The 17,307-nt window shown below is 39.4% G+C and overlaps 1 protein-coding gene across 1 annotated transcript in view; it reads right to left on the bottom strand.

The window, feature by feature from the left end:
* LOC308126859 (protein diaphanous homolog 3-like) overlaps positions 1-17,307 on the bottom strand; it is a 161,005-nt gene that overhangs the window by 104,738 nt on the left and 38,960 nt on the right. The window contains exon 16 of the mRNA XM_080491547.1: positions 16,619-16,733. Coding sequence (XP_080347673.1) covers positions 16,619-16,733 — 115 coding nt within the window. The remainder of the gene's footprint in view (positions 1-16,618; positions 16,734-17,307) is intronic.

The following is a 17,307-nucleotide window of genomic DNA, read 5'->3' as shown; positions in this document are numbered from 1 at the left end:
CCTCTAAAGGCCTCTCGAAGACCTACCAACAACCCGAGCCTGTGTGGGTGTGTGTGTGTGTGTGTGTGGGTGTGTGTATGTGTGTGTAAAATACTTTTTTTTTCTGCCGATTCTGTCATATCAGGTATGAAGCATTATTATCTCCATTTCATTTCACTGTGACAGCACCAATCTAATCTGAACAGTTGTTAAGCCCACCCTAACATTTCCCCAAGTCATTCAATGGATTGATGACAGCCTAAATCACTCACCTCTGAAGTCGTTTGCTGTTTTTCCTCTCTTTTCACTCTCTGCTGTTGCAAACATGTCTGCATCCCCCCCCCCCCCCCCCCCAACCCCCAACACTGCCACCATTCATACATAAACCTACATGTGTGGATGAAAAATTGCAGGGGGGAAAAGCATAAAGTCGGGAAAGCAAATATGTTTTTAACGAGCGTGCCCATTACTTTGGTGATATGAGAACATAAAAACACAAATTGGGACTAAATTGAAGAGCTGATGCTTGAGAAGCTAATGCAGATACAGAGAGAGAGAGAGAGAGAGAGAGAGAGAGAGAGAGAGAGAGAAACATCAATGTAGTGGTAAAGTTGAAAAAATAGAATGTTAAACACAAAGAAGAAAAACACAAGGTGAGCTAGTGAGGACGATGAGTCTGCATATGTGCGCATTTGTGGAAGTCTCGTGACATTTTCAAGCTCCTCGGGACTCCGTCACGGTCCCAGGTAATTGGTGTCGATCCAGCATAAGTGCTGCACGCAGGAACTAATTTTACTGGAACACATTTTGGACCTGAACGTGTTTAAATTATAGGGGTTTGTGAAAATATGTGTCAAAATTGTATTCTTAAAATCCCCCCCCAAAAAAGGCCATCATTTCACTCTGTGTACAATGTGATGAGATGCCCCCTTTCAACAACAATGAAAAGAGCCATTAATGATTATGCGTTTGATGAGATCTCATAATGGCAGAAATTTTCTGCTGCCACACAAAAAGTCATTATAGAACTAATGGTCTTCTTCAAAATGTCAAAGCAAAGGCATACAGAGAGTGGGAGAAAAGGAGAGGAGAGGAGAATAAGCAAGTCGAAGGCACACAGCGGAGAAAAGTCCATTTGATGAGAACAGATATGTAGCAGTGGAGAGCAATACTAACTGCAAGGCAGCATGAGATGGACATCCTGCTGTTATCTTCAGATACTCCGAGTGGCTCAAAACAAACTATATTTAAAGCGTTTGAAGTCGGCTAATTCCATCTCCTTCCATCATAAAACACGACTGGACTCCATGCACCTCTGAAGGTAATGTTTTATCTATCCTCGGCTATGACTGTGATGAAAATGGTAATGGGGGAACTTAATTATCGCGTGCAACACAACCGAGGCAAGAATAAGTTCATAATATTGTAGGTCCTATGAATATGAAATACTTTGACTTTTTAAAATCATTTACTTTTCTTTCCCCCCTCTCAATACTTCCTCCTGTACTTAGGGTTTTTTTTTTTTTGTCCTCTCATCCCCACCTTCTCTTGTCCTTGATCACTTCTTAATTCCTCTGATGGTCTCCACCAACCTCCTCTGCTCCGTTCGTCTCATTGTAATTCAAAAGCCTATCAACTTCTCCGCACAGCAGACCACAAAAGCTATTCCTATTCTAAGAAATCCGCCCACCTTGCATTCAAGAGACCTATTAACCATCACTATGTGGATATGTTAAGTGGCTCCAATTTAGACGTAGTCTGAGTGGTGTTGTACAGAAGACTGACAGAGTAGAGGCATGGATTTGAATGATCATGACTGTTTAATGTGTCACATCAGCCAATTTGACAAGTCCCGACAAGCCATCAGCTCTGACCGTGGTCTTTACCTCCATATGGGAGCCTTCCCTTGACTTTGTGCTCTCCGAAACCACCCGTAGCAGCTTAACCCCTCCCACCCACACACCCACCATTTCAATCAAGTGCTCCCCCAAATATGCTAGCGCGGACTGACGGAACCCACACAAACACGCTGCCATTCCAGGCCATTATATTCATATGGAAATGGGCTGTCTAATTATCTCTTACAGCACAGCAGCAGTAGGGAAAAGAGCTCGTCTTTCCTCAACTTTCTCTTTAACAGGCTACATTGATCTGGAGAGCCTGACATCCACCGGGAGCACAGCCTCAATACTATGGCAAGTAACATAACAAAGGGGACACATGTGAAGCATCATGTCAAAGTGTTAAATAGTCTGTGTGTCACTTCAGGAAAATCTATCATGAAACTTTTAGCATTTATGAAGCTTTTACGGCAATTTATATACCACACCAAGCTCCACACTGTACTTCTGCGAGCTTTGATCATTGCTGTCTGGGACTTCTAGCGCTGATTAAACACAATCATTAATTCAATCAAAATCTATTAATAAACAATTTTATTAAATTAATAATCTGTACAGTGTAACAAAACACCCACTGGGGAAATGAGAGGCATATCAAGACTGATTAGTAATCAGCTTAAGGCAAATTTGGGATTACATTGTTTGCACGGATCAAACTAATATAAGCTCGCCACATAAACACTACTTGGATTTATTTAACGCCCGGTCTATTTATTGAAAGAGAACTATAGATGAGCCACTTTCCATAGCCTCCGTGCCATCCACCATGTGAAAGCGACGTGTCAAGATTGCTTTGTATGTATAACCACAGCAGGTTTTCATCCAGGGAGCACACAGCTGCAGCAGAGAGCTTATATAAGTGCCATTTTCTTGCCTGTACAAACACCATCTATGAGTCTGACTAATAACTAAATTGTAATACATTAATGATGCATATCATCTTGTGACTCTGATGCATGCTCAGTGAGTTACTATATGAATAAAGGTTTCATTATTCTCTTCAGATATTATATTACAATTATTGTGATTATTATTTCCATAAAAAGGATAAATATTTGTGTAACAGTGTCTTTCTCTTCAGAGCAAACATTTCATGAATAGAGTTATAATATCACGGGTTCAGGAGTTTTCACTTGTTTCTGTGAAAATGTCCTCTTCACAACATCATATTTATCTTCATACTTTCAAACGCTGAGCATTTAGACTTCAGGGAGATTTGGCGACTCCTGTTACTACACCCCCCCCCCCCCAAAAATGAAACGACAAACTAATAAGAAGTTACAAAAAGGTTGTTTTTTTTCTTAGTTTTGAGAACCCAAATTAGATGACAGCGTTTGTATTTCATTCTCTTTTTGCCTCTCATCTCACTGCAGTGCAGGTTTGGAGGTAGATTATTAGCACATACATGTATCCTGGGGAGAAATGGCAAACTGACTTTGTGATCTATGAGGATTTCATCTAATTGGATGTTATTTATTAACCACAAAAAAAAAAGAAGCCCCGGGAAAGGGCAGCGCTCTTCATGTTGTTGCTCATTTTCTGAGCACTATCGAAAAAAAAGAAAAGAAAAAAAATCTCTTGTTATGGCCTCACTTGATAAACAGACAGAAGGAAAAGGCTGGTGTGTTTCACATGTCAATTAGGATGCCTCAACTAAAGCCATGAGTGCAGATGTGACAAAATATTTCCATATATTAGTATATAAAGTGGAACGTGCAATCATCTCTACATGTAAAGGAAGTTACTTACATTATATTTACTAAGGTAAAAGCCTTGAATTCATACAGCAAAAGCTTCAAAAGCAGATTTTAAAATGAAGACGTAAAGGAGATTAAGTAGACTACATATTGGTCAAACCTATTGGCTGAGAAAAAAAACACGGAACAAATAGAAAGAAATGACATCATTGCACACACTTAATTTAGAATATATCTTATGTAAATCAAGCTGACCGATTATTCACCCACAGTCAATTTGTCAGACATCTGCGATATTATTTCCTTATTGGACTGAAAACAAAGCGTAAACAAGAAAGGCTGAAGTAGAACAGCAGTAAACGTGTGGTTGGTAACCTCACTGGTGGCAGAGCTTGAGAAAAATTACAATAAAAACAGACAAGGCTCAAGTGGTATAGTCAAAAAAGGGACATGTTTTTTCTGCTATCCCTCCGTTCCCAGTTGCCAGTGTCTCTGAAATATTCTGTGATTTTCGCCCTTTCTTCTCACTAACACCCACAGGAAAGCCCCGCTATACATGTTTTATCTCTATCTATTGACACTGATGGTCTCAAATCGCTTCTCTAGAGGCTGTATGTGAAATCACAGGAATTGCTGAAACCTCTGAGAGCTGTCAGCATTTTCTCTGGTCAGACACTCAGAAAGAAGTAAAAGAGAGAAACAAACAAGCAAATGTACTGTGACACTGGGGAGATGACTGGTTTAAGGGAGGGAGTGTCTATTTTACTCCGGTGTGTCTCATCTATTATGCAAGTGATAACAAATTGACTGTAGTATCCTTTTTTTTCCCCCTTTTCAAACATTCAATTAGATAATGCATATGTAGTTTACTTCACTCGTCCTGCTTTAGCAGTCTCAATGCACTTTCACAAATTCAGGCACATTCACACACTGGCGTAGCAGCAGCAGCAGCAACGGATGCCAGACAAGGTGCTTGCGCACCATCAGGGGAAACACAGGAGGATTCCTTGTGCAAAACTGAAGCCTATGAGCACTTTATGAAAGATACGGAATCACACAGCCAACATTTGCACAGGAAGAGAACCTGCTCTACAAAGCTACAGCCAGCTGCTGTAGTGCAGGACACGAGACTGAAAAGCTCTTTGTGTGCTTACACAGTCAGCTTCCTTCTTTAATGCAATACATTAAGTACATCTAACTGGTGGCTGCCTATAGCTTTTACATTACAGGATCATGCAACCAAAATGCATTAACCAGTTACCCTATATAGATAACAAAGGTCACCAACCCAAGATAAATAGAAGACAAATGAACGCCAAAGAGACCACTTATAGAACCCACTGAACAACTGTTTTGTCACAGATTAAGTTTGTCTTTTTTGTAATTAGTAAAAAAAATGTTGTACTTTTGATTTGACAGAAAAGATCACTAAAGTCATTAAAGTGGTAATTCAATGATAGAATCAAAAGGTAAAAGTCACACGCAATTGCCACACAGAGAAAAATAGAAAGAAAACAATAACTAGCATCACAGTCTAATGGAAAACCTTTCATTTGTAAGAAATGTTCATGATAAACTTGTTTTGGGGATCATCTATAAGCAAAATGATTTACAGCACAAAGCGATAATATTTTACGACGACTACTTTCATTTGCCCACGTACTGGAAATAAAAATTACACTTAGTATTACTGGGTGAATGATCGTATTGTGAATAACTTAGATATTTGATATAAATATACATTTTGGGTTGTGAAAAAGAGGAAAAATTGATTTATGGAAAATGTACATACATATGAATCCACAATTTAGGCTGATAGAAAAAAGTGAAGGGGGGGGGGGGGTCATAGTGTTGCTTATTCTATTCATTTGCAAACATTTCTGTTTTTTGTCATGACAATCTTTGAAATAAAATCTACTAAATAAATGCTTTTGAAAGATGGGTTTTTTTTCCATCCCAACTGCATGAACCAAAACAATCAAACAATAAAGTTTAGGACAACCTCTGGCCTCAGACAATAAATCAATCTTTAGAAGAAAGTTGCTGTTTCATGATCCACTGAGTGCAATGATGGGTCCAAATTCTATCAGGATAAAGCCACGAATGTTCAGAAATGACACTACTATGTAAATGAATACAGTGGGAAACTGAAAACGTAACTGATGAAAGTATCAATTCATGACAGTGACAGACTGTGATATACTATACCCTTTGCATCAAAAGGTCAAATTCTATACTTGATATTAAGTGTCAGGAAAAGACGACCCTTTTGAATGCAAAAATAAATCTGTAACTCTAAATCCTGGTTCATTTCCAAGCTGTTCGAGATGCTCCTTTCATCACATCTGTGTGTGTTTGTGAGGTTTAGTTTGAAAACTGAAAACCTGAAAGTGTTGGAAGTCAAACGGGTTTAAATAAAAAAGAAGACACACTGAATGAAAATATCAGGGGGTCAAATGTACTTAACAAAATCACTTGAGTGCAAATACCAAAGTGGGTTATGGTTCTTCAGCAGTTGAATAGGGAGGTAGTCATGCCCGTTTCATTTGCAGGAAGGAATTTCAAAGAATCTGACTGGGATCACCCTTGGATAAAGTGTTCGAACAGTAAGCTCCGGATAAGTACAGACAATCAGTTATAGCTCATAAAACAATAAATAATGAAGAAAAAAAAAGACTGACCTTTTGTTTCTGATCCGGAGCAAGCAAAGCGTGCAGCCAAGCAGAATTTGAAAAGAAAGGGACAAATGAAGAAGCAAGAGGAGAGAGGCAGATCACAAGAGAATGAGCAAACAAAAAGAAGAATAGCTGGTTAGATATGTTTGAAGTAAGCATTGTAATAGACATTATATTGTTCGCTGAAAAACATCAACGCAATGCAGAAGCAGAAGAACTGATGCTATGAGTATAGAGACCTTGTAAAGCAATAACTGAAAGCAAACCGCTATGAACGCAGACCATTTGGACTCGATTCTTTATAATATCACACTTGGTATAAATGAGGAGTGATCTGAGTCACCGATAGCTGCCGCTAATAACTTCATGATGTCAGACATTATAGGTCAGAGCCTTGTTTTCCTATTTTGAAAGAAACAATATTAGTGGCTGCGTGCTACCGTTACAACCATTAACATGCAAATATTCTCTCATATTTCACCATGACTGTGTTTCACCAACATTCCACAAGAGTGAACGAATGTGAAAAGCTGGTATGTGCTGTGTTTCTGAACTTTACACAAATAAAATGCTTCATCCCTTGAAATGTATGCAAATAGTTTCGACAAAGGATTTAATCTTCTGGCCATACTTCATTCACAGAAAGGAAAAAAACAAACAAAAAAAAACACTCCCATAAAACAAAGTGCACACCGTGGCTCTGCGTGCAATCACAGAAGTTGACTGATTGCAGAGAAAATGCCATTTTTATTATCGCGTTGCCGTTTTTCACAACACGGGTCAGCAGTCAATTTGTTTCTATGAATGACAATCGCTCCACAGCTTCTGCCATTTTCAGTTCTCTCTATTGAAGTGCCTTGATGAAGCCCTGAGAAAGTCTGACTGCCCCGCCCACCCACCCGCCTGCCAGCCAGCCCCCCCCGCCCCCCCCCATGGCTCCTGCACTCAACAAATGAGAAACTAACCACAAAGGCAGCAATTAAACCACTTAGGTGTCAAGGGAGCAGATTAAAGCTGCGGGTTCAGAGTCAGACACTGGAGCATCATTAACTATGCTTAATATATAATCTGTGAATATTAATCGCAATGAGAGAAACCTGACGTATAAATCCACACCGCACTTTTGGTAGTTAACCTGAAAGCTACGTAAATGACTTGTGTAAACGCAGCCATCCCTCTTTCATTTCGACACGGCATACCAATATGGCACAAACGGTGCAGGAACACACGTGTGATTACGGTGTTTTGACTTCTCACCTTCACACACTAAAATAATAAACAATGAAAATGGGGTCTGGCTTTTCACGCACCCTCAAAGTGTGAGCGGTTACTGTTTTAAAGATATAAACAGTTATAATATGAATCTATGCACAAACGTAAGGGAATTTCTGATAAGTAGAGTATGTCTTTGTTTTAACAATGGTTTTTTTTGGCAAGGAATGTCACACCGTTTTAAAGCCTGTGCAACATTAAAACAGCCTGCATTTGTGGGATGAGCCGCAAAGAAGAGTTTGTGGAATAGGCTCATGAAATGAAATCTTCTCTGCCGTTGTCAAACAGATTTTCAAATCGCCACACAGCAAAGAGTCAACAGCAAACAATATCTGTTTGATGAATTGAAAGATTTCAGTCGGAGGACAAAGCAACATATTGATAATCGGGTGAAAGTCGCATTAGTGTGTGAAATAACAACAGTCTGGTACCTCCATCTTCTGGTGGTCACCAGCATGTTCCCACCACTGTGAGACGTGGCCTCCTATTCTACAACAGCGGGCTGATAAAACCCGCTCCGTCCGGGCGAGTATTGTCATCTTGGAGGACAGTTTGGTTCCAAACTATTGAGGTATCAGATTGTCACTGGCCACTGAATTTCATCTCAATATCTCTCTGCTCTGAGATCGCCTACAATGATAACAAGCCTCATTTATCCAGCGAGAGAGACGGTTCCCCACACCATCACAAGACCTTGACCAAAAGATATTACTCTTCCAGTGCAGCAATCAGCGAGCTGTGGTGCACGTCTTCGCCACACTTTGACCTGCCGATCCGAGCAAAGGAGCCAGAATCAGGATTCATCACTGAATAAAAAAAAATCCTTCCACGTTTTCACGTGCCGATGCGTGCGTTACTAACACCAGCGCAAACCAGCTTGGTGATGAAGGACAGTCGTGACACGGTCGTGTTTGGTACTGCCAGAGAAGTTTTAGCAAATTTTATATGAGCATAGCGCACATAATTCGCTCTCCTGTTCATTCCAAAAATCCATGTCTCTCCTTTATATTTTGTGTTTAGTTTAAGAGGAGTAGTGCAAATTTTAGATTGTAAAAGACACCATTTCTTCTGTCGCAGTTTTGACTTTAATCAATTTGCAATGTTAATGTGTCCTAAAATGTGGGATCTGCAATCTGACAGAACTGATGTCAAAACAAACGACACATTCACAAAAAAAATTGTGCAATTACAAGGCAAGAAGGTTAAATTTTTACCAAGATAAACTGACAGGAAAAACACCATAATTGCAAAGATAGAAATGAGTTGAGGATGATAATGAAATCTTTACAAACAAATTGACGGTAAACAATGACAGGCAGCAGCCAGAGGTTACATGGGAAATACTTTGCTGTTAGAATTCCATCTGATCTCAGTTTTTGTGAGGACGGAGGGAAAAAGTGCACTTTACAGTACGGGTGTTGCTTTCCCATCGGAACCTAGTAAATCTTTGGATGAGATTTATGCAGAATTGTGACTGTAACAGAGTACAAATGTAGGAGTTCATACTCTGGAGACCTGCACACTTTAAAAGGTACTTGCTTGAAATGTCAGGGATGTGGGGGGGGTGGGGGGGGGGGGGGCTTGTGTTACTTTATAGGTCTACATTTTTGTACCCTTGCAATATGGCCCAAAAACCTCTATGAAAACACCGATAAGCTAATGGATCATACTCTTGCACTACACTCTACCTGAAAAGTGGAATGAGAAGAGAAAAAAAAACAAAAAAAAAAAAAAACAGTCGGCCTTTGCACAGACATCCCATCGAGTCACCACGGTTTTCAGGCCTGGCTTTGCCGTTGGACGACCGTATGCATATCTCTTGCAACTAGCTGATGGATCACTATGCAAACAAGTAACAGTAACTTATATTTAATAATATCAGGTACAGAAAAATATGTTAAAAGGTCAATTAAATGATCAATACATTTTCTGAGGTTTATGAATCAATTGCAAATAAATGATTATTGCAAAAATATTTTTTTGCAAAATTATCGGACAATACATTCAGTATTAGTATGTAACTTGGTTTAAATCCAATAGAAATGTTTTCTAAAACTTGTATGATATTATATACATTTGTTTTATACCAACAGCAGACCTGGCATCTAATACTGACTCAAACTACAAGTGTGCAGTGTTCAACACAATTAACCCCTGAAATTGAGACTGAAATCCATGATATGCTTATTCCTTTGTATATTTGCATACTTCTCGTTCAAATTCTTTCAATCACACATTATCCAGAGCGTTACTGCATAGAGGCTTTGACAGTATTCTTTAAAGTGTGCTTTTTGAGTACCGAATTTTCCGGACTACTGAGCACACCTGAATCGAAGCCGGATCAGCAAAATTTAAAAAGAAAAAAGAAAAGTACATATATAGGCTGCAGGTGTCCACATTGTAACAGGGCAGCACTTTCACTGCGGAACTACGGGGATTGCTCATATTTCAAATTGCCGCAAATCTGTCTTTCACAGTGCTGGAAATTCCTGCACACGGCGCAATGTGTGTGTGTGTGTGTACGCATCGTCCGCCTGCTGCGGAGAAGAGAGAGAGAGAACTACACAATCACAGGGTTTTATCTCTGCTGATAAAAGTATTTTATCGGTTATTTGCTGATTGTGATTCTGAGGAGGAAGATTTCTCAGCCACGGAGTGCAGGAGGGCTTTACGTGATGCACCTGAACGCATCACTCACGGCAGTCAGCTGCTGGAATTCCGGACCACGGAAAGCAGCACCAGACGAGGTCACGATGAGCAGAAATATCACTTTTAGGGCAGGTTTTGTAGAAGCAGAGCCGCTCAGAACAGCATGTATCTACCTGCCAAAGTAGAATCTGGCAACTTGAAGCCCATTAACCCGTAAAAATCCATAAATTAGCCGCGTCATTGTATAAGCCGCAGGGTTCAGAGCATGTGAAAAGAAATAGCGGCTTATAGTCCGGAAATGACGGTAGTATGGTTATATTACACCTGCATGGTGCAGGTACAGATCATTTCTGTTTAGAAATGAGACAAAAAAAAAACTCAAACGAACTTCACATCCCAAATGCAGCAGCACACAATCTTATGACATCAAGAAAAACTTGAAAACCGTGTGCATCATCTTTGTTAAAATAAACTTCTGATTCTCAGGGATCCACAACTCTTGTGTGTACATTTCTTACTCGACTTACCCAAAACAATCACGCACTGTTCATCCATCATTTACTTTTAATGTAGGACTAAGCCAGAGATACTGCGGTTAAGTCGACTCATCCTGAAGCAAAATATCACATTTTAGTTGAATTGGAAATTAGAGCTGAAGAGAAAACTAGACACAGATTCCAAAAATGATATTAACTGATAAATATTTGATAATGATTAGTCTATGCCTCCTAAAGACTGATCTTTCAGCAGTTATTACTTTTTTCTATCTTTACTTGTTTCGGGAATTTTAATGACCTCCTACTTGTAGTTTTGAAATATGTTTTAAAACAGACTTCCATACAAAATGTTTAACATCCCTAAGAGGATTTTTTGTGCTATTGGGCGGCATGGGAGCCGTTAAGAGACGTACGTCTCAAAAAGTGTTGATGGTACATTTTAAATCACTGTCCTACTGCGGAAGCCAGCTACAGTTACTTTTTTTGTTTGGCTGCATGACATCTGCATTCACACTTTGCTGATAATTAGTGGAATCCATTCTTCCTTCTGTCCATGCTTTTTTTTTTTTTTTTTTTCTTGCTCAACCGGCTGACACGTCGCCCTAAAGCAGAATGCCTCCACCCCCATGCTTTACAATTGGAAATGTGTCGGCTGCAGGGGGAGCATTTAGTACTTCTCATTCCAAAAATCAACATGTATGCCGTTTGCTCAAGGATATATAAAATTTAATAACCAACTTTAGAGTACTGTGCCTCACTTTTCCAGTGTTTTCACAATGATAACAGATGGCGTAACATTGAGGAACAAACTTTTTGGGAAACCAGGCTTTTTTTTTTTTTTTTTTTTTTTTTGGAGTGCTCTTGTGCTCTTTTTACAGGCCGCTCATAAATCCCTTCATGCAAACTTCCGCAAGCAGCTTGTCAGTATATTTAGTAATTCGCGTGTAGGATCATTCTCAAGATGCATACGCATTATTTTTGTGAAACGATAAGAGCACACTAGAAAGACTAATGGAACAAATAGATCAGATTTCTAACAGGGATGCCTATAAGTAACAGCAAGTCACATGTATATTTGTTGCGAGTGAATCCAGGAACTGACCGACAAACAGTCATATTTGGATCATTCTGTCTGACACAAAACAAAAACCACCTGCAAAATTAACTTGTCCCTCCATTCATTTCTTTAAGCTCTGCAAGACAGACTTTACGACACTGTGCCAATTTTTTTGTAGTTAAAACTATGAGAATGGAATTTGAATATCACTTATGAATCATGCCCACTGTTTCCTCTCTTAACTGCTAAAGTAGATCCGATTTTTTCCAAAAGAACATGTGACAAACTATCCCATGCTTCTTAATACTCTAAAAACATGTCTTGGCTCAGTGGTTGTTATTATAGCGTCGTGCTAAAGCAGAAATTCAGCAAATATTCAACAGAAACGTGTGACAGCGGTTTATGTTCAACTTTACAATTCCCATTATCCATGTTTATGGGAAACTGGGCCCACAGATGATCTGAGATTTAATCTTTGGGAAATAAACTAATATAACCTTTCCACTCTACAATATGGGAAAATGATAAAAATCTCAGGAAGCCAGTAGAAAGAAATAGCGGTGCGTGCTTGGAGTTGTAATGGTGAAAACTGACCAAGCCTTTGCTGATATAACAGAGACGAAACCTTGGGGGGGAAAAAATGTGACGTTCGAAGAGAAGTCAAAATAAGTGAGACACATCCATGTGTCCATGTGGCCTTAGGCTGAGATAGTTATTTAATGACAAGACCAAAAAATGTAATAGTAAGACACAGAAGCTCGGTTTTATGGAGACACCAGCCACATGAAGCCTTGAATGCTACATTTTAATGTCAGCATCTGTTGCCTTGAGAAAGGGCTTTAAAAGGCTGTCTGAGCAGTCAGTGTGCCACTCTTCAACGAGCACAAGTATTGTACTGATGGCTTGTGGAGAGACTCACTTTTACCCTCAGGAATCTGAAATCTCTGAGTAACTCTTGAGAGAAAAATAATTTTTCAAACCGTTCCTTCCAATTTGCTTGAAATGGCTCATCTCAAAAGGTTACAATGGGAAAAAGTAATGGGTTGGCTGACATTCCATCCACCCGACACAGATCATCTTCGCACCTCTCATTTCTCTTGCTTTGAAAAGTTGATGGGAAGTTTTATTATTTTGTGAAAGCAGCAGAGACAGACACTAGTCTATGGCTTTTTCATCTTACACAAGGCAAGCTGTCCACTTGTGTGCACCGACTCCTGCTGAACAGCAGCTGTGTTGTAAGAGAGCAGACAGCGGAGAAGACGAAGTAGAAAGAACAGCGGGGCTGGAGCTGGCTTCCCGACTCAGCTTTCAATTCAAGAACACTTAAAAGAAGCTCCACAAGGGATCTGGTTTAGAAAGTCGGTTTGAGTTTACATTTGGTGTCTCAGAATTGTAGTTTATATTTTGTGGTCTTTATTAGACTAAGAAAATTCTCATGAGTAAGGGACTGAGACAGGAAAATGCCTTTACTAGGATTTAATACTCATATATAAGTCAACAACGATTAGTTAAAGTCACCATTTAGAGGTGCTGGAGGTGACATACGATATTCTTTATTTTCCTTTTGAATCGAAATGTTGATAGTCTCTGTGTAACATAATGAGGAATATAATGGATCAAATAATGGATTTGAAAAATATAAGGCACCTGAATTAGATGTTAAAAAAAAAATTATACTGAAGTGAACCCCAATTCCAGAGTGCTTATGCTTGAAATTACATCCTGGTTTAATCAGGGCTTCATGAAATTACCAGTATGGTTAGAGACAAAAACAAGGAAGATGCATGCAGCGAGTGGAGGCAACAGACCTTCAGCACAAGTGACATTCAGCTCTTCACTGATTGGGCTGCTGTTGGCATGAATGGACATACATACCACTCAACTACAGGGCTCGGCCCAGGCAGTTCTTTTAATCACATCATTTCAAACAAATGTGAGGCAGCTACAATTGTCATATTTATCATAGAAACTAGGCAGACGTCCAGTGTGACTTTTAAAAGCTTGTTCTTGTTCAGAGTAATGAGCTCCCGATGAATAATGTTAATCGGTTTTATAGAGAACTTGTCAAAGCTCAAAGTTGTGGCAGTAGGAAGAAACTTCAGATAAAGACCACCTTAGAAGTACATGTTTAGTAGCACTATCTTATTTTAAATGTGATTGTTCCTGATGAAGGTGAAAAGCAATTTAAAATTGATCTGTGCTGCTCTTTGCAGTCCCGGTTATTATATGGGTTATTTTGGCTGAGTCAATAAAGGGAACTGATGTTGCAACGAGTCATTATAATCTGAGAGATTTAGGAAGAACATCTCAATGAGGCAGGAATTGAACGGCCTGGCAAATGAAAAAAAAAACAAAAACAAAAAAAACAATCACAATCTCTATGGATGCATTGTTGTGAATGTTAAAAAGTAAAAACAATGAGCAGAAAACGTGGGTTGTGTTGGATTAAAACTAGGGACGCATGATGATGTTGGCACAACAACGGCACGAAACAGATGATCGTAGTTCTTTTCAGTTGTCTTGCTTCTGTGTGGCAATTTTTTATTATTTTTTTTAGGTTTTAGAAACTGATCAAATTCGCCGTGTGCAATGGATGCAGTGAATGCAATGAAGATAGACATTTTCATCAAGTATTCTCTCCACCACACCAAAAAGTATAAAAGTTCAAATTTAAAGGTATCATGGCACCATTTCTCCGGTCCAGCTTGCTCAATGTGAAATTGGGAACTAGAATATGTTTGACACCCCTGGTATAGGTCGTGAAAAGGCAGAGATGCGTATTTTCATCCGGAAAAATCTGCCTCTCATTATGGATTTGGAGGACTTGAAAAGATTTCTGCACTTTTTAGTTTGTTTGCAAATCATCAACATGACTATTATTGATTTGAGCTCAGATAAGTAGTCTGAGCTTAGTTTTTGAGTTTACTTTTACATTTTTAAGCGTTGTATAACCACAAGGACTCCTGTTCTTGTTTGCAAAACTGCCTTCATCAAGTTAATACAAGAGTCCGTGAATCACTAATTCAGGTTTATTCATTTAGGAATGAAGACTATTTTATGTTCTGTAAAATGCACTGTGATTATTCCTGCAACCAGAAACGGTCAACAATTACAAGACATTCCATGTATTAAGTTACTGTCAAAACACTGAGAATATTAAAGAATACGTCAACAATATATCAACTGACATAATCACGCACAATTTCTTCAGTTCATTGTGCATTACTGTCAATCTTTCTCCTCGCTTTATCAGTGTATTATTCTGGATAGTTAAAGTCCAGATTAGCAGAGATACAGCAAACTGTTCCCAGCATGTATCTAAACTCAGCAGTATGTGCTCTTGTAGCAAGAATTGTCCTAAAACAAAATTACAACAGGCGGCGCAAACATCACAAAAGAATACGGAAGTTTCAAGAGATATAAATGAATATTTAATGAGGAATAACTGAGTGAATACTGTTTCACAGTGTGTCCTTTTTAATGTTTAATGCTGATCCAGATGCTGCTGCTCTTAAGTGAGATGAAACATGATGCTACAAGGCTCTTGTAATAAGAAGACAAGTCCACTTGCACGTATGCACTGGAGTTTACTCTTTGACACAGCCCCAGCAGCATCTGGGTCCAACTGCACAACCTGCCGGTCGTGCCGCTCCGACAACATCCACTGAGACCGGAGGAAGAGGGAGACAAGGCAGCTGAAGGAGCGGATGCAAATCATGTGAAAGGTTCGATTGTAGTCAAACGTTTCATCCCATTCTCACTGAATCGAAAATTAATTACCCATGAGCAGGAACAAACCGAGCAGCCAGTTCACTGCAGGGCAGCAGTGTGTTTGTGGGCCCGACCATTTGAAGGGGAAAGTGTTTCATGATCGCTGTAAAATATAATTCGGTGTGTAAATGTATGCAGACTCTGGGTCATTGCGAGAGAAGTGGGCAGCCTTCCTCTCACCTCCCTAGAGAACACCTGATTGGCTGTCAGTCCCCCTGTTTGCCATTTAGATCTGCCTCCATTATTCAACACCCTGACAATGGGCAACCAAGGTGCGCTGGTGTATGTGGAGGTCCGGGGGTGCCTTGAGAGGAGTTAGCATAGAGTTGTGACAGGTAGATAACACCTGAATGAATAATTAAATTTGGCATGAGCTCGCTGAGGTAGTGACAAGACAAGAAAGAAAACACGAGACATGTGAATAAATCATCAGCGAAGGGACTAATAGACCGCACGCAGGGGATGACAAAAGTGATAACATCTCTTGCTGCCTCCTGCTCTAGCTTTAATCACTCCAACAACCTTGTACATGCATATCCTGGATCTTACCAGCCATACTAATATATGAGCATGCAACGGTAAGGTGTTTTATCATGGAGCATTACCAGCCCACCACAAGTCCAGCTGATGACGGATTGTCCTAAAGCCATTGAGACACATACGCACAGCCTTATATAAATTAGCCTAATTTAAATACAAGTGTTCATCAATTCTATAAATCTGTATAAATTAAGAGAATATGTGCTGGCTTTTGACGGTGCCAGAAAGAATTTAGACAGTGGTTTTATCGTCCTGGCTGAGCTGAGAAAGGCTGCCTTTGTGGCCAAAATAGCTCAGCGATGAGCAGAGCTAAGGAAAATCTAGACCTAAAATCGTATCAAATTATCAATGCATTGACAAAGTGTTGAAACTTGAAAGAGGTAAAGGTTATTTTTTGAATCCATAGGAGGAGGAAATGATTTTAATTGTAAAAAGTGAAATAAAAGGCACATTAAACACAAATGATTGTGTGAAAACATCAATCTGTTATCTTTAGAGAAGCCGTGTCAAAACACACAGGCAACAAAAGAACATGACATGAACAGACAATAAAGTGTTATTGTTATTATTAATGTCTGACCTGTTTTTTGTGATCCAAATGTTAGAGCAACCCTGTTGAGCAAATCTGGCTTTGCATACTGGTCCTCATCAACCAGCACCCAGAAACAGCTTTCTGACATTTCCTGGGGACGAATCTGAAAACACAGAATCAAAGTGTCCCACTGTTAAAATGAGAAACCTTCATTGAGATGTTAATAATTAAGGGCACATGTGACACTTTTAAAAATGCAGCACTGTAACCAGACGCACAAAACAAAAGGTTGCAAAATGAAGTCAAATGAAATCAAACAAAGATAGAAAAAGGGGTTAACTGATATTCACATCTATTGATATTTTTAGTCAATGACGCGTACCACACCGTGGCTGATCTGCTTCATCTTATAGCTGAGGCCTCGATGACACAACAACAAATACGAGTATATCCACAAAACTGTGAAATTGTTGAAAAACTGTATGATATGGGACCTCTAACCAAACTATATAAGTGAACCTCAGAAATCTAAATGTCATGCAAAATACAAACAGGTACGGTCCGATATCTCTGAAAATAAAGCGTGTGTAGTCAACACTTGTCAAATGTAGGTACTGTTCAGAGGAAACAGAGTGATGCCAAACCAACTACACAGACATGCTGAAGGCTGCAATCAAAAGCACCCTGGGACTTGGTAACCTCTCAGCTGAGCAACAGGCTGAATGCCTGCAAGCTGT

Source organism: Lipophrys pholis, assembly GCF_963383615.2.
Source record: "Lipophrys pholis genome assembly, chromosome: 2".
NCBI lineage: Eukaryota > Metazoa > Chordata > Actinopteri > Blenniiformes > Blenniidae > Lipophrys > Lipophrys pholis.
This window is presented reverse-complemented; position numbering and strand designations above follow the sequence as displayed.